This window comes from Pimephales promelas, chromosome 7, assembly GCF_988280905.1.
Source record: "Pimephales promelas chromosome 7, fPimPro1.hap1.1, whole genome shotgun sequence".
Classification (NCBI taxonomy): Eukaryota; Metazoa; Chordata; class Actinopteri; order Cypriniformes; family Leuciscidae; genus Pimephales; species Pimephales promelas.
The window spans coordinates 30,817,840-30,841,210 of NC_142775.1; the positions used below are offsets into that span (position 1 = coordinate 30,817,840).

Sequence of the window (23,371 nt, forward strand, 5' to 3'; positions counted from 1 at the left end):
CCTGTGTGCAAAAATGGAGGCTTTAGACCCTTCCAGAGCTGAGATATGGAAACTCAAAATTTCGACCAGAAAAAAAAAAAACGACAGTGTTACCCCTTACGTTTTTTTTTTATTGGGCGAAAATTAAATTAAGTTTCCCCAATGTTCTAAAAACTCTGGATTCTGATAGAGGGCCATGAGACTTACACCTGAGTGCAACAATGGAGGCTTTAGACCCTTCCAGAGCTGAGATATCGAAACTCAAAATTTCGACCAGAAAAAAAACGACAGTGTTACCCCTTACGTTTTTTTTTTTTAGGCGAAAAATTAAGTTTCCCCAATCTTCTCAAAACTCTGGATTCTGATAGAGGGCCATGAGACTTAGACCTGAGTGCAACAATGGAGGCTCTAGACCCTCCCAGAGCTGAGATATCGAAAATCAAAATTTCGACCACAAAAAAAAAACGACAGTGTTACCCCTTACGTTTTTTTTTTGGGCGAAAAATTAAGTTTCCCCAATCTTCTCAAAACTCTGGATTCTGATAGAGGGCCATGAGACTTAGACCTGAGTGCAACAATGGAGGCTCTAGACCCTCCCAGAGCTGAGATATCGAAAATAAAAATTTCGACCAGAAAAAAAAAACCGACAGTGTTACCCCTTACGTTTTTTGTTTTTTTTTGGGCGAAAAATTACGTTTCCCCAATCTTCTCAAAACTCTGGATTCTGATAGAGGGCCATGAGACTTAGACCTGAGTGCAACAATGGAGGCTCTAGACCCTTCCAGAGCTTAGATATCAAAAATCAAAATTTCGACCAGAAAAAAAAACGACAGTGGTACCCCTTACGTTTTTTTTTTGGGCGAAAAATTTAGTTTCCCCAATCTTCTCAAAACTCTGGATTCTGATAGAGGGCAATGTGACTTACACCTGAGTGCAAAAATGGAGGCTCTAGACCCTTCCAGAGCTGAGATATTGAAACTCAAAAATTCGACTCGAAAAAAAAACGACAGTGGTACCCCTTTCGTTTTTTTTTTTCGGGCGAAAAATTAACTTTCTCCAGTCTTCTCAAAACTCTGTATTCTGATAAAGGGCCATGAGACTTAGACCTGAGTGCAAAAATGGAGGCTTTAGACCCTTCCACAGCTGAGATATTGAAACTTAAAATTTCGACCAGAAAAACAACAACAGTGTTACCCCTTACTTTTTTTTTTTTTTTGTGAAAAATGAAGTTTCCCCAATCTTCTCAAAACTCTGGATTCTGATAGAGGGCCATGAGACTTAGACCTGAGTGCAACAATGGAGGCTCTAGACCCTTCCAGAGCTGAGATGTCGAAAATCAAAATTTCGACCAGAAAAAAAACGACAGTGTTACCCCTTACGTTTTTTTTTTCCTTTGGGCGAAAAATTAAGTTTCCCCAATCTTCTCAAAACTCTGGATTCTGATAGAGGGCCATGAGACTTAGACCTGAGTGCAACAATGGAGGCTCTAGACCCTTCCAGAGCTGAGATATCAAAAATCCAAATTTCGACCAGAAAAAAAAAACGACAGTGGTACCCCTTACGTTTTTTTTTTTTGGGCGAAAAATTAAGTTTCCCCAATCTTCTCAAAACTCTGGATTCTGATAGAGGGCCATGAGACTTAGACCTGAGTGCAAAAATGGAGGCTTTAGACCCTTCCAGAGCTGAGATACCGAAACTCAAAATTTCGACCAGAAAAAAAACGACAGTGTTACCCCTTACTTTTTTTTTTTTTTTGGAAGAAAAATTCAGTTTCCCCAATCTTCTCAAAACTCTAGATTCTGATAGAGGGCCATGAGACTTAGACCTGAGTGCAAAAATGGAGGCTTTAGACCCTTCCAGAGCTGAGATATCGAAACTCAAAAATTGACCCGAAAAAAAAACGACAGTGGTACCCCTTACGTTTTTTTTTTTCGGGCGAAAAATTAAGCTTCTCCAATCTTCTCAAAACTCTGGATTCTGATAGAGGGCCATGAGACTTAGACCTGAGTGCAACAATGGAGGCTCTAGACCCTTTCAGAGCTGAGATATCGAAACTCAAAAATTCGACCCGAAAAAAAAAACGACAGTGGTACCCCTTTCGTTTTTTTTTTCCGGGCGAAAAATTAAGTTTCTCCAATCTTCTCAAAACTCTGGATTCTGATAGAGGGCCATGAGACTTAGACCTGAGTGCAACAATGGAGGCTCTAGACCCTTCCAGAGCTGAGATATCGAAAATCAAAATTTCGACCAGAAAAAAAAACCGGCAGTGTTACCCCTTACGTTTTTTTTGGGGGGCGAAAAATTAAGTTTCTCCAATCTTCTCAAAACTCTGGATTCTGATAGAGGGCCATGAGACTTAGACCTGAGTGCAAAAATTGAGAATCTAGACCCTTCCAGAGCAGAGATATCGAAACTCAAAAATTCGACCCGAAAAAAAAAAACGACAGTGGTACCCCTTTCGTTTTTTTTTTTCGGGCGAAAAATTAAATTTCTCCAATCTTCTCAAAACTCTGGATTCTGATAGAGGGCCATGAGACTTAGACCTGAGTGAAAAAATGGAGGCTCTAGACCCTTTCAGAGCTGAGATATCGAAACTCAAAAATTCGACCCGAAAAAAAAACGACAGTGGTACCACTTTCGTTTTTTTTTTTTCGGGCGAAAAATTAAGTTTCTCCAATCTTCTCAAAACTCTGGATTCTGATAGAGGGCCATGAGACTTAAACCTGAGTGCAAAAATGGAGGCTCTAGACCCTTCCAGAGCTGACATATTGAAACTCAAAAATTCGACCAGAAAAAAAAAAACGACAGTGGTACCCCTTTCGTTTTTTTTTTTTTTCGGGCGAAAAATTATGTTTCTCCAATCTTCTCAAAACTCTGGATTCTGATAGAGGGCCATGAGACTTAGACCTGAGTGCAACAATGGAGGCTTTAGACCCTTCCAGAGCTGGGATATCGAAAATCAAAATTTCGACCAGAAAAAAAAACGACAGTGTTACCCCTTACGTTTTTTTTTTTTGGGCGAAAAATTAAGTTTCCCCAATCTTCTTAAAACTCTGGATTCTGATAGAGGGCCATGAGACTTAGACCTGAGTGCAACAATGGAGGCTCTAGACCCTTCCAGAGCTGAGATATCGAAAATCAAAATTTCGACCAGAAAAAAAAAACGACAATGTTACCCCTTACGTTTTTTTGGGGGGGCGAAAAATTAAGTTTCTCCAATCTTCTCAAAACTCTGGATTCTGATAGAGGGCCATGAGACTTAGACCTGAGTGCAAAAATGGAGGCTCTAGACCCTTCCAGAGCTGAGATATCGAAACTCAAAAATTCGACCCGAAAAAAAAAACGACAGTGGTACCCCTTTCGTTTTTTTTTTTCGGGCGAAAAATTAAATTTCTCCAATCTTCTCAAAACTCTGGATTCTGATAGAGGGCCATGAGACTTAGACCTGAGTGAAAAAATAGAGGCTCTAGACCCTTTCAGAGCTGAGATATCGAAATTCAAAAATTCGACCCGAAAAAAAAAAACGACAGTGGTACCCCTTTCGGGTTTTTTTCGGGCGATAAATTAAGTTTCTCCAATCTTCTCAAAACTCTTGATTCTGATAGAGGGCCATGAGACTTAAACCTGAGTGCAAAAATGGAGGCTCTAGACCCTTCCAGAGCTGACATATTGAAACTCAAAAATTCGACCAGAAAAAAAAAACGACAGTGGTACCCCTTTCGTTTTTTGTTTTTTTTTTTTCGGGCGAAAAAATTAAGTTTCTCCAATCTTCTCAAAACTCTGGATTCTGATAGAGGGCAATGAGACTTAGACCTGAGTGCAACAATGGAGGCTTTAGACCCTTCCAGAGCTGAGATATCGGAAATAAAAATTTCGACCAGAAAAAAAAACGACAGTGTTACCCCTTACGTTTTTTTTTTTGGGCGAAAAATTAAGTTTCCCCAATCTTCTTAAAACTCTGGATTCTGATAGAGGGCCATGAGACTTAGACCTGAGTGCAACAATGGAGGCTCTAGACCCTTCCAGAGCTGAGATATCGAAACTCAAAATTTCGACCAGAAAAAAAGACGACAGTGTTACCCCTTACGTTTTTTTTTTTTGGGCGAAAAATTAAGTTTCCCCAAACTTCTCAAAACTCTGGATTCTGATAGAGGGCAATGAGACTTAGACCTGAATGCAACAATGGAGGCTCTAGACCCTTCCAGAGCTGAGATATCGAAACTCAAAAATTCGACCTGAAAAAAAAAAACGACAGTGGTACCCCTTTCGTGTTTTTTTTTTGGGTGAAAAATTAAGTTTCTCCAATCTTCTCAAAACTCTGGATTCTGATAGAGGGCCATGAGACTTAGACCTGAGTGCAACAATGGAGGCTTTAGACCCTTCCAGAGCTGAGATATCGAAAATCAAAATTTAGACCAGAAAAAAAACGACAGTGTTACCCCTTACGTTTTTTTTTTGGGGCGAAAAATTAAGTTTCCCCTATCTTCTCAAAATTCTGGATTCTGATAGAGGGCCATGAGACTTAGACCTGGGTGCAACAATGGAGACTCTAGACCCTTCCAGAGCTGAGATATCGAAACTCAAAATTTCGACCAGAAAAAAAAACGACAGTGTTACCCCTTTACGTTTTTTTTTGGGCGAAAAATTAAGTTTCCCCAATCTTCTCACAACTCTGGATTCTAATAGAGGGCCATGAGAATTAGACCTGGGTGCAACAATGGAGACTCTAGACCCTTCCAGAGCTGAGATGTCGAAAATCAAAATTTCGACCAGAAAAAAAACGACAGTGTTACCCCTTACGTTTTTTTTTCCTTTGGGCGAAAAATTAAGTTTCCCCAATCTTCTCAAAACTCTGGATTCTGATAGAGGGCCATGAGACTTAGACCTGGGTGCAACAATGGAGACTCTAGACCCTTCCAGAGCTGAGATGTCGAAAATCAAAATTTCGACCAGAAAAAAAACGACAGTGTTACCCCTTACGTTTTTTTTTCCTTTGGGCGAAAAATTAAGTTTCCCCAATCTTCTCAAAACTCTGGATTCTGATAGAGGGCAATGAGACTTAGACCTGAATGCAACAATGGAGGCTCTAGACCCTTCCAGAGCTGAGATATCGAAACTCAAAAATTCGACCTGAAAAAAAAAAACGACAGTGGTACCCCTTTCGTGTTTTTTTTTTGGGTGAAAAATTAAGTTTCTCCAATCTTCTCAAAACTCTGGATTCTGATAGAGGGCCATGAGACTTAGACCTGAGTGCAACAATGGAGGCTTTAGACCCTTCCAGAGCTGAGATATCGAAAATCAAAATTTAGACCAGAAAAAAAACGACAGTGTTACCCCTTACGTTTTTTTTTTGGGGCGAAAAATTAAGTTTCCCCTATCTTCTCAAAATTCTGGATTCTGATAGAGGGCCATGAGACTTAGACCTGGGTGCAACAATGGAGACTCTAGACCCTTCCAGAGCTGAGATATCGAAACTCAAAATTTCGACCAGAAAAAAAAACGACAGTGTTACCCCTTTACGTTTTTTTTTGGGCGAAAAATTAAGTTTCCCCAATCTTCTCACAACTCTGGATTCTAATAGAGGGCCATGAGAATTAGACCTGGGTGCAACAATGGAGACTCTAGACCCTTCCAGAGCTGAGATGTCGAAAATCAAAATTTCGACCAGAAAAAAAACGACAGTGTTACCCCTTACGTTTTTTTTTCCTTTGGGCGAAAAATTAAGTTTCCCCAATCTTCTCAAAACTCTGGATTCTGATAGAGGGCCATGAGACTTAGACCTGGGTGCAACAATGGAGACTCTAGACCCTTCCAGAGCTGAGATGTCGAAAATCAAAATTTCGACCAGAAAAAAAACGACAGTGTTACCCCTTACGTTTTTTTTTCCTTTGGGCGAAAAATTAAGTTTCCCCAATCTTCTCAAAACTCTGGATTCTGATAGAGGGCCATGAGACTTAGACCTGAGTGCAACAATGGAGGCTCTAGACCCTTCCAGAGCTGAGATATCAAAAATCCAAATTTCGACCAGAAAAAAAAAATGACAGTGGTACCCCTTTCGTTTTTTTTTTTTGGGTGAAAAATTAAGTTTCCCCAATCTTCTCAAAACTCTGGATTCTGATAGAGGGCCATGAGACTTAGACCTGAGTGCAAAAATGGAGGCTTTAGACCCTTCCAGAGCTGAGATACCGAAACTCAAAATTTCGACCAGAAAAAAAACGACAGTGTTACCCCTTACTTTTTTTTTTTTTTTGGAAGAAAAATTCAGTTTCCCCAATCTTCTCAAAACTCTAGATTCTGATAGAGGGCCATGAGACTTAGACCTGAGTGCAAAAATGGAGGCTTTAGACCCTTCCAGAGCTGAGATATCGAAACTCAAAAATTGACCCGAAAAAAAAACGACAGTGGTACCCCTTTCGTTTTTTTTTTCGGGCGAAAAATTAAATTTCTCCAATCTTCTCAAAACTCTGGATTCTGATAGAGGGCCATGAGACTTAGACCTGAGTGCAAAAATGGAGGCTTTAGACCCTTCCAGAGCTGAGATACCGAAACTCAAAATTTCGACCAGAAAAAAAACGACAGTGTTACCCCTTACTTTTTTTTTTTTTTTGGAAGAAAAATTCAGTTTCCCCAATCTTCTCAAAACTCTAGATTCTGATAGAGGGCCATGAGACTTAGACCTGAGTGCAACAATGGAGGCTCTAGACCCTTCCAGAGCTGAGATATCGAAACTCAAAAATTCGACCCGAAAAAAAAAACGACAGTGGTACCCCTTTCGTTTTTTTTTTCGGGCGAAAAATTAAATTTCTCCAATCTTCTCAAAACTCTGGATTCTGATAGAGGGCCATGAGACTTAGACCTGAGTGAAAAAATAGAGGCTCTAGACCCTTTCAGAGCTGAGATATCGAAACTCAAAAATTCGACCTGAAAAAAAAAAACGACAGTGGTACCCCTTTCGGGGTTTTTTTCGGGCGAAAAATTAAGTTTCTCCAATCTTCTCAAAACTCTGGATTCTGATAGAGGGCCATGAGACTTAAACCTGAGTGCAAAAATGGAGGCTCTAGACCCTTCCAGAGCTGACATATTGAAACTCAAAAATTCGACCAGAAAAAAAAACGACAGTGGTACCCCTTTCGTTTTTTGTTTTTTTTTTTCGGGCGAAAAAATTAAGTTTCTCCAATCTTCTCAAAACTCTGGATTCTGATAGAGGGCAATGAGACTTAGACCTGAGTGCAACAATGGAGGCTTTAGACCCTTCCAGAGCTGAGATATCGGAAATAAAAATTTCGACCAGAAAAAAAAACGACAGTGTTACCCCTTACGTTTTTTTTTTGGGCGAAAAATTAAGTTTCCCCAATCTTCTTAAAACTCTGGATTCTGATAGAGGGCCATGAGACTTAGACCTGAGTGCAACAATGGAGGCTCTAGACCCTTCCAGAGCTGAGATATCGAAACTCAAAATTTCGACCAGAAAAAAAGACGACAGTGTTACCCCTTACGTTTTTTTTTTTTGGGCGAAAAATTAAGTTTCCCCAAACTTCTCAAAACTCTGGATTCTGATAGAGGGCAATGAGACTTAGACCTGAATGCAACAATGGAGGCTCTAGACCCTTCCAGAGCTGAGATATCGAAACTCAAAAATTCGACCTGAAAAAAAAAAACGACAGTGGTACCCCTTTCGTGTTTTTTTTTTTGGGTGAAAAATTAAGTTTCTCCAATCTTCTCAAAACTCTGGATTCTGATAGAGGGCCATGAGACTTAGACCTGAGTGCAACAATGGAGGCTTTAGACCCTTCCAGAGCTGAGATATCGAAAATCAAAATTTAGACCAGAAAAAAAACGACAGTGTTACCCCTTACGTTTTTTTTTTTGGGGCGAAAAATTAAGTTTCCCCTATCTTCTCAAAATTCTGGATTCTGATAGAGGGCCATGAGACTTAGACCTGGGTGCAACAATGGAGACTCTAGACCCTTCCAGAGCTGAGATATCGAAACTCAAAATTTCGACCAGAAAAAAAAACGACAGTGTTACCCCTTTACGTTTTTTTTTGGGCGAAAAATTAAGTTTCCCCAATCTTCTCACAACTCTGGATTCTAATAGAGGGCCATGAGACTTAGACCTGAGTGCAAAAATGGAGGCTCTAGACCCTTCCACAGCTGAGATATCGAAACTCAAAATTTCGACCAGAAAAAAAAACGACAGTGTTACCCCTTACGTTTTTTTTATTGGGCGAAAAATTAAGTTTCCCCAATCTTCTTAAAACTCTGGATTCTGATAGAGGGCCATGAGACTTAGACCTGAGTGCAACAATGGAGGCTCTAGACCCTTCCAGAGCTGAGATATCGAAACTCAAAATTTCGACCAGAAAAAAAAGACGACAGTGGTACCCCTTACGTTTTTTTTTTTTGGGCGAAAAATTACGTTTCTCCAATCTTCTCAAAACTCTGGATTCTGATAGAGGGCCATGAGACTTAGACCTGAGTGAAAAAATGGAGGCTCTAGTCCCTTCCAGAGTTGAGATATCGAAACTCAAAAATTCGACCAAAAAAAAAAAAAAACGACAGTGGTACCCCTTTCGTTTTTTTTTTTCGGGCGAAAAGTTAAGTTTCTCCAATCTTCTCAAAACTCTGGATTCTGATAGAGGGCAATGTGACTTACACCTGAGTGCAAAAATGGAGGCTCTAGACCCTTCCAGAGCTGAGATATCGAAACTCAAAAATTCGACCCGAAAAAAAAAAAAAAAAACGACAGTGGTACCCCTTTCGTTTTTTTTTCGTTTTTTTTTTCGTTTTTTTTTTTCGGGTCAAAATTTTGAGTTTCTCTGATCTTCTTCAAACTCTGGATTCTGTTAGAGGGCAATGGGACTTTGACCTGAGTGCAAAAATGGAGGCTCTAGACCCTTCCAGAGCTGAGATATTGAGACCTCATGTAGCATTTATGCCACTATAAATATCTCTGCTCTGGAAGGGTCTAGAGCCTCCATTTGTGTAAGTCACATTGCCCTCTATCAGGATCCAGAGTTTCAAGAAGATTGGAGATTTTTTTTTTTCGCACAAAAAAAAAAACCGAAAGGGGTAACACTGTCGTTTTTTTTGTTTTTTGTTTTTGCGGAAAAAAAAAGTTTCTACAATCTTCTTGAAACTCTGGATTCTGATAGAGGGCAATACGGCTTACACCTGAGTGCAAAAATGGAGGCTCTAGACCCTTCCATAGCTGAGATATTGAGACCTCACGTAGCATTTATGCCACTATAAATATCTCAATATCTCAGCTCTGGAAGGGTCTAGAGCGTCAATTTTTGCACTCAGGTGTAAGTCACATTGCCCTCTATCAGAATACAGAGTTTCAAGAAGATCAGAGCAATTCAAAATTTCGACCCGAAAAAAAAAAACGACAGTGGTACCCCTTTCGTTTTTTTTTTGTTGTTTTTTTTTGGGCGAAAAAATAAGTTTCTCCAATCTTCTTGAAACTCTGGATTCTGATAGAGGGCCATGGGACTTAGACCTGAGTGCAAAAAGGAGGCTCTAGACCCTTCCAGAGCTGAGATATTGAGATCCCACGTAGCATTTATGCCATTATAAATATCTCAATATCGCAGCTCTAGAAGGGTGTAGAGCCTCCATTTTTGTATTCAGGTTTAAGTCTTATGGCCCTCTATCAGAATCAAGAGTTTCAAGAAGACTGGAGAAACTTGTTTTTTCGGACAAAAAAAGAAAAAAAAAGAAAGGGGTACCACTGTCGTTTTTTTCGGGTCGAAATTTTGCGTTGCTCTGATCTTCTTGAAACTCTGGATTCTGATAGAGGGCCATGGGACTTAGACCTGATTGCAAAAATGGAGGCTCTAGACCCTTCCAGAGCTGAGATATTGAGATCCCACTTAGCATTTATGCTATTAAAAATATCTCAACATCTCAGCTCTGGAAGGGTCTAGCCTCCAATTTTGCACTCAGGTCTAAGTCCCATGGACCTCTATCAGAATCCAGAGTTTTAAGAAGATTGGAGAAACTTGTTTTTTCGCTCAAAAAAAAAAAAAAAAAAAAAAAAAAAACGAAAGGGGTACGTACCACTGTCGTTTCTTTTTTTTTTCGGGTCGAAATTTTCAGTTGCTCTGATCTTCTTGAAATTCTGGATTCTGATAAAGGGACATGAGACTTAGATCTGAGTGCAAAAATAGAGGCTCAAAACCCTTCCAGAGCTGAGATACTGAGATATTTATAATAGCATACCTGCTAAGTGGGATCTCTTTATTTCAGCTCTGGAAGGGTCTAGAGCCTCAATTTTTGCACACAGGTCTAAGTCCCAATGCCCTCTATCAGAATCCAGAGTCTCAAGTAGATCAGAGCAACTCAAAATTTCGACCCGAAAAAAAAAACGACAGTGGTACCCCTTTCGTTTTGTTTTTTTTTTCGTTTTTTTTGTGCGAAAAAATACGTTTCTCCTATCATCTTGAAACTCTGGATTCTGATAGAGGGCCATGGGACTTAGACCTGAGTGAGATAATGAGATATTTATAATGGCATAAATGTTACGTGGGATCTCAATATCTCAGTATCTCAATTACAATTGCAGCTTATTGCATGAAGGCAAGGGTTAGTACTTTTCAAAAATAGTGGGTTATTGGACAAATAGTGGGTTCGTGGGACGGGGGCGTGTCCTTGGACTCGTCCGATGCACACAGGAAATGACTTTAACATGAATGCATTGATTGATTCCTAGGTTTTTTTTGTTATGAATAAACAAATGTGCAATATATAAAGGAAAAACACGATTAAAGTTGTAATGTTATGTTCAAGTTTTTGTTCTAAAAAAAGAAAGATGCACACAGAAAATGACTAATATGACCAGATTGATTGATTCAAAGATAGCCTATTTAGTTTGTTACAAACAATGTGCAATCTGTGAAACAAAAACCTCCCAAAATTACAGTTGAAATGGTATACTGCTGGAATTTTTTTGACCTTGAGAAAAAGCTTAAAGTATAGACCAACAAATTTTATGTTTATTCATTTATTTCATGTTGGTACATTTTTGAGAAGTACACCTGTTTTGACCTGATGTCCATTGGAATGGACAAAACAAAAATCACAATGAAAGCAATTATATATATATATATATATATATATATATATATATATATATATATATAATCTTTTTTTTTTTCATTTATGGAAGCCTCATGAGCTGGGAAAATGTACTTTTATATTTTTCAGAAACTTGAAACATAATTCAGGTCTGAGGGGGTTAAACAATTAATTATACAGCATGTAGTACAGAAAGTCAGATGGTACAGAATGCCATTATTTAGTGACATCTTATTTCAAACTTTGATCTTATTTCATCTCATTTATTGGAATTTTTTTCCCTCATTTCCTTTAGAGACTTGAAACCGATCTCGCCTATTGGATGGACCACCACCAATCCAGTGACCAAGGTCGCCAGCATCACTATGATGAAAACTCTCCCATAGGACCTCGGAGCGCTGGGTCATACAGACATGGAGCAAATGTCAACTATGACTACTACTAAAACACCATGTCCTAGAACCACGTCACTGCTGCCCAGAATATAGTTCTAATACATTACCACTCTGATTTACTGCACAGTGATGTCAGCTTGCTTCTTTTGTAACTTGTACTCCTTTTGTAAATTGTGATAACAGATAGATCACAGTTACATCAATTTTTAAGGAACAGTTCACACATAAATGAAAATTCTATCACTTTTACTCCAAAATAACAAATCCCAGAAAAAAAATATCATTAAAGTAGGCCATTTGATAAATTTGTGATAAAAGACTGAAATATAGTTTATTACTGATAATATTGTCTTCCACTATATGATTTTAGAGCTTGAAAGCCCGTCTTCATTCGCTTTCATAATAATGAAAATATCAACAAACATCTTATGGGTTGGAAACATGAGGGTCAGGAAAAGATGATGGAATCATTTTTGGGTGAACTATCCTTTTTTTGTAGTTGCATAGACTGTCAATGGAGCAACAGAAATCTTTCATCAACACATGAATTTGTGTTACGAAAGTCTTGCATGTTTGAAACAACTTGACACATTTTTTAGTGAACTATCCTTTAAGGTCTTATATCTGGTGTAGTTTTAAAAGTATGGAAGCTGTGTTACAATAAAGATCACAAAAACTAATTTTTCATAACCGTTTTTTTTCCTTCTCTCTCTTTTTTTTTAAAGAAATTAATACTGTTATTCAGCAAGGATGCATCAAATTGATCAAAATTTACAGTATCATGTTACAGGAAATTTATTTCAAATAAATGTTGTTCTCTTGAACTTTCAAATCCTCAAAGAATTTTCAAAATGTATTTTAAGCAGCACAGCAAATCATCATATTAGAATGATTTCTGAAGGAACATGTGACACAGAAGACTGGAGTAATGATACTGAAAATTCAGCTTTTTGAAATGTTAATTATATTTTACAGAGTCACTGTATTTTGATCATATAAATGGTGAGCCAAAAGTGACTTCTGTCAAAAACATTAAATATACAGACCTTCATTTTTTTATGCATCCAACAGTGATAAATGGAAAAGGGGAAAAAAGGGAGAAAAGCAATATGAATGGAAATACAACAGTGAAAAAAAAGGGAAATGATCAGCCACTAAGCCAATGGACAGAGAATGTGAGATTAAAAAGGGAATACAGTGAAAATTACAGTAAATATTTTATTAAAATATTCTTTTCACCTGAAATCAATTATAGATTCAAAGTTCTGTATGAAGTTTCACAAAAGTAACAACATATTTTACTCAAAATCATCACAAAGAACATTTTCCAAAGCTTTTCTTTAATCAGTGTCCTCAAATTTCAGGACAGAGCTGGATGAGGTTTCCTGCTCCAGACCAGACATTCAAGATCTTTAAATAATATACAATCGCTGATTTTCATAATTTCCTGCAGGCGTCCATTCAAGAAAAAAAAAAAAAACAAACAAACAAAAAAAACAACAACAAAAAAAAAAAACATTGCTAGCTTTGACAATGAAAAAAATAAAATAAACCCTAGATCACATCAATTAAAACAGCACAGCGTGTAAACAACAAAAATGCACAAGATGAGCTAAGCTTGCTTTAAATAACAGACAGATGACTGACAAACCAAAGTGCAAGGCAAAGTTTGTAAATTGGATATCTTTGAGGCACATTTGACTGAAAAACAAACTCTTTAGAGACAGCTTTTTGCCTGAGCCGCTTTTCAAAACATTTGCGCAAAAATCATAAGAACATTTCCTTTTTTATCTTCAAAAAGATCAGTAAGTGGGAGGTGGGAAACCCACACTGTAAAATGGCTGTTGGATGTCTAAGGTCCTCCAGTATCCCAGCATTCCTGAAAGGAACACAATTAATCAGTTGTGTCTGGGTCTTCCTTTTTTCATCCGTGCAGCTTTGGGTTTGGGTATATACTGATTATTGGCTTGATGCTCCAGCTCTCTGCTGAAGTACTGGATGGTTTTGTTCAAGCCTTCCTCCAGTGGCACCTGCAAACACACAAATTACATTTTAATAATCTGACTGTTTCAACTCTGAATTATGATTGGATCAACCACAAATGAGACTGTTGTAAAAAATGACATGCATACTATGGGGGTGTCAGAAATCCTTAAATTTTGAGGACCAATTACAGCCATTTATAGTGTTCTACGAAACCATAGTGGACATTATCGAGTGCATGCATTCAATCCCACAGTGCACTGCAACAGCAAGAGAATACCCCTAATGCACTGCAAGGGTCATGCCGATTCAATTGCAGATATATTTCTTTGCTTGTTTTGGATCTGGAGATGCTGTACTATTGCAGAAGAACAGGACCCCCCTTCCAAGTATTCGTTTTGTCAATAATGGTGATAATCCAGAGTTTTTTGTATGCACAAGGAGTCTGACAACAGCCGGTATGATCTGATCTCACCATCAGCGAGTCTGTATGTGATTACATAAAGAAACAGAAAAACTGAGACAGACTTAATCCAGAAGAACTGTGGCACATCTCCAAGACGCTTGAAGAAACCTGCAAAGCTACAGTACTGTGAAACGTTTTAGGCACTTGTGTAAAACTGCTGAAGACGGGGTATTTTCAAAATTAATGTCATAAATAGATTTTATTTTATTAATGAACTTTTCTGAACTAAATCAAATCAATATTTGGTGTGACCACCGTTCGCGAACATAGTTTTCCAGATAGCTCTGCAGGCAGGTTTATTCAAGCGTCTTTTTTGACGTTCTGGATTTATTCTGTCTCAGTTTTTTTCTGTTTCTTCATGTGATCACATAAAGACTCCATGGTGGTGAGAGCAGATCTCCGTGTGGAGCACTAGCTGTTGTCAGACTACTTGTTCATACAAACATCTCACTGGATTATTACAATTATTGGCAAAAGGAATGTTTGGATATGTAAACTGATATTTCCTTCTGACACACTACAACAAAATATGTATATAACTTGCTTTTTTGTGTGAAAATAGTAATGTGTATGCAATAAGACATTTGTACAGTACTGTATGCATGCATGGAAGAATGGATGGATGGATGGTCGGATATATGAAAGGATGTACTATATGTATGTATACAGTATATGCATTTATGGAAGTATACGTATGAATGGAGGCAAGGATGCGTGTCTGTATAAATGGAAGAATGTATGTATTCATGGAAGAATGCATGTAGGTTTGTATATACTGTATGCATATGAATGAATATGTAATAGCTGATCCCGGTCATAAATCAAAAGTACAGCAACTTGAGTAAAAAAGGAAACCTAAATAACAAGAAAACACAAGCACAAACAAACAACACCCCAGATGGACGGCTAGCCACACACATCGGCGCCATCTTGGTTGAACTTGCTGAAAGCTCATTTAGTGATGGCAGTGCTATATGCGTCTCTGTGGTGTTTGATTTGTCAATATGTGTTTATCATTTATTTATTTATGTAAATGTAAAAAACATTATTTTAGCAGGACAAGATGAATATGGATTCATGGATGAATGTATGTATGTACGTTTGTAAGTATGTATAGATGGATGGAAGTATATATGCATGTATGGATGAAAAAAATGGATGTATGGAAGAATGGATGGAAGGATGTCAAGTAGGTATTGAATGGGAAAAACAGTGAGATGTTATGATCAGTCTATAACTCACCACAGGTTCCCAGCCCAGAAGCATTTTGGCCTTGCGGATGTCTGGCCGTCTCCTCTGTGGATCATCCTGTGCTTCTGGAAGGAACTGAATATGACTGCGGCTCACTGAGGAGACATTCAGCGGCTGGGTGTTAATTCAGATTCAGAACACCCCATTTGCAATTTTAGACAATTTCTACTTACCAACTAAACTCTTAATAAGTTGTGCAAACTCCAAAATGGTGTGTTCTTCTGGATTGCCCTAGAAGAGAGAAGTGAATGGGCATGAGGAAGAGAGATCAATAATGTTAGGTGGGAGAAGGTCTTAATACAGCCTTCATAATTTAATGACTAAAACTGAAGGCCAAGCAATTCGCCCCTTGGACAATGTGCCCAGGGTTAAGTGCTATAAGTTCAATTCAATGCAACACAAAGGCAGAATATTTCTGTAAAATGGGCTTACACTAGCTGAAATGTGAAAAGATGTGACAGGCAATAGTTTGGTCTTTTTAGATTTATAATATCCATTCAGTCCATTTAGAACAGACAGTCATTTACTAGCTTAACCCTTTAAGTCCTGAATACATATAGTACTTTTTTTGTCTTTTTTTCTGAGTGACATACACAAAAGTAAAGACTCATAACTCTAAAACTAGAAGTAGGAGAGTCAAAAGGTATTGATATTGATTACTAGAAAACTTTGTACTTTACAACTATGTACATTTCATAGAAAATATACATTTTAATTACATTCGGATATTCTGAGACATGCTGAGAAACTGCTGATAAAAGACAAGGCAAAGGAAAGCCACTTCTCTCTAGGAAAAACATCAGGGACAGACTGATTTTCTGCTAAAAGGATTAGACGGGATTGGACGGCTGAGGACTGGGGTAAAGTAGCCTGACTTTGTCACAATCATATTCTAGTCAGAATGTGAGTCTGATACTGCTCCATAGGGCTTTGATTATGAGTTGCGTCTTAACCAAACCAGGGAAAAAAAAAAACAACAAAAACAAAAAAAAAAAAACCCTCTGCATTCAGTTGGATAGACCTACAACCAATCAGGGCAATGCAGTAAGTGGCTTATGTTGAGCTACGCATAGTTGTTAACAGAACTCAACTGAACGTACACTGGAAGTAGTAAAATAATGAGTGTTGCTTCTTTTACTTGGTCCTCCATGAGTTGACCGATGAGTTTTCATTGTGTCCCATCTTTTTTTGCATAAACCTAATGTAATTGTCCATAATTGTATAATTATCCACAGAAACTTCGGACAAAAATATCCAAAAACACTTTAGCAGTTGAAGTTCTTGAAAATGTACGTTTTATTCTCAAAACATTTGGCCACAGCTGTATAATTAAAAAAAAAAAAAAAAAAACTAGCTGAAATAAACAAGTTTTAATATTTCATTTAAGTAACTTTTTTTTAAGGTTTTAGTTCCACTTAACTGTAATAAGCCCATAATATTTTTGTCTTCAATTTGTAGGGGTAAAATTATAATTATAGCCATTCAACAATATTAAAAACAACTCAAATTAACAAGCCTTACAGACCATTCACATATTAAGCGGAATTATAAACTCACCAGGTTAACTGGACTACTGATGTTACTGTTCATCAGGGACACCAGACCATTCACCAGATCACTGGGGGGAAGAAAAAGAAAATCGGCATCACAAAACAGTGCAGTGAAAGAATGAGGCAGATGTGATGACTTAATGTGAAGTGACGGGGATATGAACGAAAATAATGAATAAAATGATAAACTATTGAAATTTATAAATTCAACAGAGGAATTTGGCAATTTGCAAATCCAGTTGAATGAATGAGTCACAGTTCATTTCCTCTTCAGGGCTTTCAGACATGCATATATGAATTCCGTTAGCGTACGTGTGTGGGTGTGTGCGCGCATGAACACAGTGGGGCAGCAGAGAGCTCACTAAACCACCTGCACAGCCATTCAAACATTCAGGTTCAACATCAGATATTCAGTTTAATGTAGGTTTTTCTGCAAACATTCAGTCCATTCAGTCTCACACGCTAAGACCATTTATAACACCGCCTTTCATCAACACCTCAAGAGCGGTCATCTACACATCTACAAGGGCAAACCAAATAAACCCTAGCAGTACAAGTCCATTGCAATTATGATGCTTAAGATCTCTTTATTTGACATGCTATTGCTTAATTGGATGCAATGGAGATTGTGAATAATAAATAGTTGAGGACAGCAAGGTCTGTTCAGGAGCTGGGAGAGACTTTTGACTAGCATATTTATATTTAAGTAGGACCTTGAGAGTTCAAAAAAAAGGGGAAAGAATTGGGGGAAAAGTCATAGTGCAGTTTCTCTCAGGTGTCTGCCTCCAATCCCTTCTCTAATAAATGCCCAATTACAGTTAGAAGTGACAAAGCATTTCTTATGAATTGGACCCAGTAGCCCTGCCCACTGTGTAATTACATTGGCCCAAAATCCCACTGTATTTAAATACCTTTTCAGTTGATTAGCAAATATTGTGTCAGGTGGTGAAGCAGTTTTGAGCTTGACACAATCATGGCTCAGTGTGGCTTGTTTATCGATTTATGCCTGGTTAGAGAACTGTGTAAGTTAACATTCCAACATGTCCTAAAATTTTAAATGGAAATTTTACAGTATGACATGTTTTGTTGTTGTTGAAATCATACCTCAAAGGATAATTTCAACATTTCTTTATCTGCCTCTTTTGCTCTGCTCTCTGGTTCTGTTGTCCCTCACTGATATAAATGTATGAACTAGTGATTTACATAAGTGAATTCACTAGTGAATTCTCAAAAATCTTTCACTACACAATCAACTGGAACAAATCAACTTTACTTCCATTATCAGGAGACGATGTGGACTCACGACCCTTCCCCCGCCCTCAACCCAGGTAACATCAAGTCCTTGGGTATATCAATTTCCCCCCCCCCCCCAGGCTGTCAGAGCTATACAACCTCAATTATGCCTCACTCCTTAAGAAAATAGAAGATGATTATAAAATGATTGAAGAAGCTCCCACTCACACTCATAGGCCATATTGCAACAATCAAAATGAAAATACTTCCCCAGATCAATTATCTATTTTCAATGATTCCAATTACCCCGACCGACTATTGGTTAAAAAAATTTGATTCTCTCACCATCTATTTCTATTGGAAAAATGAAAAACCAAGGAGAGCACTTACAAGACTTCAAAACACTTAAGAGGCAACTATCTGGCAAAAAAACTTCAGAATCTATATAAGTGGACTCAACAACAGACACATTCCAGCCCATGGCTTGATCTTGAGCAAAACTTGTGCTCCCCCAATTCAATCGCAGACCACCCCTTTCTACCACAGTCAATCAAAAAACTGGACTTCTATCATAACATTACAATTGCAACAACTCTGGCAGCCTGGTGAAAAAAACAATAAAAATCACCCCCAGCACCATGTTGGTATACCACCATCTGGCACAGCCCTGAATTTTGTCTTCACAATGAACCAACTTATTTCCCCAAATGGCAACAAAATGGCATTACCCACCTTCACCACGTATTTGAAAATCATAATTGTATATCTTCCACGTCAATTATTCCGAAATTTGGGATTGGGGAAGACCAATTTCTCCATTACCAACAGCTTAAAATTTTGATTCAAAATAAAATAACTTTAACTAACACCCTACAGCCTTCTAAAATCAGTGAACAGTTATTACAAGTAGCCAACCACCCAAGAAAATATATCCAAACTCTACAGCTTCATTGCTACATCTAACCCATGGGAAAGCGACCTCAGGCTCAGGCTACATCCCGACTTAAATTTCTGGACACAGATCTTTAATTAGCCCTGAGAATTAGAGAGAGAATTAGCCCTGCCTCCACAAATTTATTGTGAGACAACTTATTGAGGTAAACTATGGACAATGGTATCACTCTTAACAACGTTAGACACATAACGGTAATTAATATGATCAGCTTTTTGCTTGACTTTATCAAACAGAAATAACCTGTTGCGATTACAAACCATGTTCACCATTTCCTTTCTAAAAATGGTCTTTTTGTGATCCATGGAAAAATACAGGTTTACAATGACATGCAGGGGAGTAAATAATGACAGTTTTTCATTTTAGGCGTGCATTGAACGCAAGCTCCAAGCATTGCCTTTGATCTGTCTATAGAGTAGGAAAGACGGATGGTGAATTGGTCTCTTTCCCTTTAATAACACTATGAGATCAATCATACTGGTCCATCCTCTCTTCACTGAGTGTACACTGCTTATTTGAGATAACACTCCCATATTTATCTTTATGGTCAATCAGACAAGGGCTGCAAAGCTATCTCCTTAAACAGCATGGGCTCTGACCCTGAGAGGTCTATCTGAGCCTGTGAAGCAACGTTTTCAACCAAGTCCCAAACTATGTTTTCCTCCAATCATCTCTCCTATTCTTTAGTGTGATGGTTGACTGATGCCTTTTCTTTCAGAACAAATGTATATTAATATTTAAGTTTTGGTATTGAAATGGATTGTGAAAAGGATTAAAAAAGGATTGTGAAATTTCAATTTTTGTTTCAACTGCTTTAATTTTGGTATTTTAACATCCTTATTTGTACATTATGTAGGCTTCATCTTGAGTGTACACACTTGGCATGTTTGGTTTGATTAAATTAAACTCTGGTGCGATTGCTCTGTTAGTTTGAATAATGTTAATTCAGCCAGCTCACATACCTGTACTTACTTCCCGTTTTCGGTCAAAGTCCACAGTAGTCGATTGTCGAGTTTGCGCGTGTGATCATTGGTAACTAAATTATGTTCAACATCTGATTTGGATGAACTATCCATTTGAGATGATATTCTCAGAACACCACACAGCACGGTCATCGGCTGACAGCTGAGAGTCTGAGCCTCCACTGTTGCTTAGTTATCAATGATGGTCCGCGCGAACTCGACAATCGACTACTGTGGACTTCGACTGAAAACAGGAAGTAAATACAGGTAAGTGAGCTGGCTGAATTAACATCATTTTTATTAATATCTTTCACATCTACTGTAGTCATATTGACCATGGTCACTCTTAATAACACCACCTGACAGTACTCCAAATGTACAAAAAAATGAGCTCAATGTTAAAATTGAGTTCTGTATAGTGTTAAAAATGACAGTGTGAATTACTAAGTGAACCAGGACTTACTGTATCATTTTCTTTTTTGGTCTGGACCAAAAGAAGCAAACTACAAGTGTGAACCCTAAAACTGACTTAATGGACACGATGTGTTTAAGGGACAGCAAATGAAACTATCCGCAGCTTATAGGATGTATTTGATATGCTAAACTGCTGCTTCTACATTGTTTTGAGTGTGATGCAACACAACAGCTAATCATGAGTAGGTTTGGGCAATCTTGTTTTCACAATCACTTCCAATCTAAATATTTGGTGGCACATTTTGTATGACCTCATTCATAGGATTTTGTACAATCTGCTTATTCCCAACTGAGTAAAATATTTGAGTTGAAATGTTCTTCTATTTATTTGAAAGCTTTCATCTAGAATCACAAGTGCTGTAAACTAGTTCAGTGATTTAGAAATACATTTCCTAAACCCACCTCCCCAATTAAAAAATAAAAATATTCCAAGACTTTTGAATAAAAAATAAAAGAGTCAAAAGATGTAAAAAGCTGATCTTTTCCCTTCTTTCCAGTAAATGCCTCTTAAAAGATAGCTACTTTGCGTTTAAAGGATTGGCCTGTATCCAACAGTTGTAACAGGCTACAGTCTACGGCTCTGAAAAATGTACAGCATGCTATATATATATATATATATATATATATATATTAACTTTATAAACTCCAAAGACTATCTAAAGAAAAATGTTCCTCTAAATATTAAACTCAAGGTAAAATAGCTTTGCAACATTACCAGGCAGTGCAAACTCACCCTTAATTTCCTTCTGAATTATTATGCTGTTTGAATTTGCCCGGATCATGACTTCAATGAACTCCCCAGTGTCATCAATGCCTAAAAACATTACCCTCAGTAGAGTGGCCAGTAGTTTACATATGAGCAGATGGTTAAAAACTGGGTAGAGCTTTTAGCAACTCAGCCAATGTCTGCCATTTAATACGGTGACCTCAAAGAAGATTCTGAAAAAGATTCAGAGAGGAAAGTTGGAAAAATTAGGCGGTCATTCCTGTGTCTAATATTGCACGATCCTAATTAAGTGAACTTTGCACATCCAGGAAAATGTTTGATCTGCTGAATTAGTGAGACTTTAAATAACCCACGATGGCTCTGTTCTCTTACCCCACTGGAGTGTGGAAAATAAATACCTCTAGATGAAACTGGCTTGATTAAACTACACTCAAAATGTGGACTACAGACATTGACAGAATTTCTCTTGAGATCATTCTTCCTTTCTGTTCCCTGGAGGTGCAAACATGATGAAATGTATGTGATGGTCAGACGAAAAAGGAATTTAAAAAATTCCGCACACAAATGGTGAAGGTCATACAACACTAACAAGGTGACTCCATTCTTCCAAAATGTTATATTCAACCAAACTATTTTACTGCCAGGAAAAGGAAAAAAACACAGTAACTATGCCAACAGTCTAGGAAACAAGGATATCCTTTTACCTATGAATCCGAGCATTGTTAAGCCAAACCTGTCCATGATTTTGAATGTGTTGCTCTTCACAAAATTACAGCTTTTTTTTCAAAGATAAATTCATATGTGATATTTTTTGAAAGCGTAACAACTAAACGTTTCATAACATCAGTCAATCAAGCATTTCTTTATGAGCTGGTGTGCAACTTATGCTGGTAGTGATGATTGGCACATTATTAATAAGTGATAAACTGGCTTCCAAACAAACCACTCCATCATCAGTCTGTAAACAAACACTGCAGCCGTAAAACCCACAGACACCAAAAAAAAAAAAAAAAAAAAAACAGATTTCAGCCTTTGAAATACCTTCAATGCAATTACAAGAAAGCATAAGTAATCCCATCAAAAGCAGACCCCGTCTTTGAAAACGCTATGGAGCAATCGGTCAGGAACGTCTGTTTTTCACCAAGGTTCAATTCATTTAGACAAAAGATAGGACTGTGCTGATGCCGTCAGGCTCATTTTTATACTTTTCCCCCTGTTGACGCATTCCATTTACACACTATTTTTGACATTACTGAGACCAGATGAGCTTTCTCACTACTCTTATCATTCACATGCACAATACCATTAGAAAGAATAATACACACAACTAGAGGCGACAAACATGGATAGAAATGGAAAGGGACAGATGGATGTGTTGCAGAATTCTTTGTTTGTGGCTGTAGCTTTAAAAAAAACAAACAAAAAAAAACAATCCATATTGCTTTAAACTCTTTAAAGGAGTTTAAGCTTTCATTTCACCAATCAAAATGCTAGTATCCTATATTTTGTTGTTTTTGTGTTTTCATAGCATTTGTTTTGCTGTACTGTTGTACTGGTAATTACGTATCATCATTTCAACTGTCAATTACACATACTCTAAGAGCTCTTGGGAGGTATGAAACAAATGAAAACACAGCGATAATTCTATTTTAATTTTATATTAGTGCTTACCTCACATATTGGAAAGCTCTTGTCTGAGAGCCTGAACCGTAAACCTGAAAAAGGTGCAGGAGAAACACACAGAGAATTATAATCAGAGTCATCAGAGCACATGCAGCAAGAGCTGCTACAAAGCGACTGTGGAACATTCAATCTGTATGTGAAATCAAATCATTTGAAATCTATAACTTAACAGAGCTTCTTCAACCTTGCACTTTTATATCCCTGGAGAGCATTTCTATATATAAACAGATTTAAAGGATTAGTTCACTTAAAAAAAAAAAGAAAAAAAAAAAAAGAAAAAAAGAAATTGGAGGTAATTTACTCACCCCATGTCAGCCAAGATGTCCATGTCTTTCTTTGTTCAGTTGAGTCCAGGATTTTTCTACATATAATGGACCATTGAAGTCTATTATATGGAGCATCTTGGATGACATGGGGGTGAGTAAATGATCAGCAAAGTTTTTTTTTTTAAGTGAACTAATCCTTTAAAGCAGCTTTTTTTTTCAATTTAATAAATCCATTTAGAAATCATTTGGATGTTTAAAATAACCAGTTCTGGAGAGAATAGTGACTTTCCCCGCTCCCCCCAGCATTCTCAGGCTGAAAACCAGCCTCACAACATGAAGACTACCGCCCCGGTAAATTGGAAATAGAAAGTC

At 37.6% G+C, this 23,371-nt stretch overlaps 2 protein-coding genes across 4 annotated transcripts in view; one reads left to right on the forward strand and one right to left on the reverse strand.

The window, feature by feature from the left end:
• ecrg4a (ECRG4 augurin precursor a) overlaps positions 1-12,132 on the forward strand; it is a 63,389-nt gene extending 51,257 nt beyond the window's left edge. For both annotated transcript variants that reach the window (XM_089133330.1, XM_089133329.1), the window contains one exon: positions 11,353-12,132. In XM_089133330.1, the coding sequence (XP_088989456.1) occupies positions 11,353-11,502 (150 nt within the window). In that variant the 3' untranslated portion in view covers positions 11,503-12,132. The remainder of the gene's footprint in view (positions 1-11,352) is intronic.
• Positions 12,133-12,656: 524 nt separating this feature from the next.
• uxs1 (UDP-glucuronate decarboxylase 1) overlaps positions 12,657-23,371 on the reverse strand; it is a 59,299-nt gene continuing 48,584 nt past the window's right edge. For both annotated transcript variants that reach the window (XM_039655806.2, XM_089133328.1), the window contains exons 11-15: positions 22,722-22,765; positions 16,710-16,770; positions 15,326-15,383; positions 15,144-15,247; positions 12,657-13,482 (exon numbers count right to left, since the gene is read on the reverse strand). In XM_039655806.2, coding sequence (XP_039511740.1) covers positions 13,351-13,482; positions 15,144-15,247; positions 15,326-15,383; positions 16,710-16,770; positions 22,722-22,765 — 399 coding nt within the window. In that variant the 3' untranslated portion in view covers positions 12,657-13,350. The remainder of the gene's footprint in view (positions 13,483-15,143; positions 15,248-15,325; positions 15,384-16,709; positions 16,771-22,721; positions 22,766-23,371) is intronic.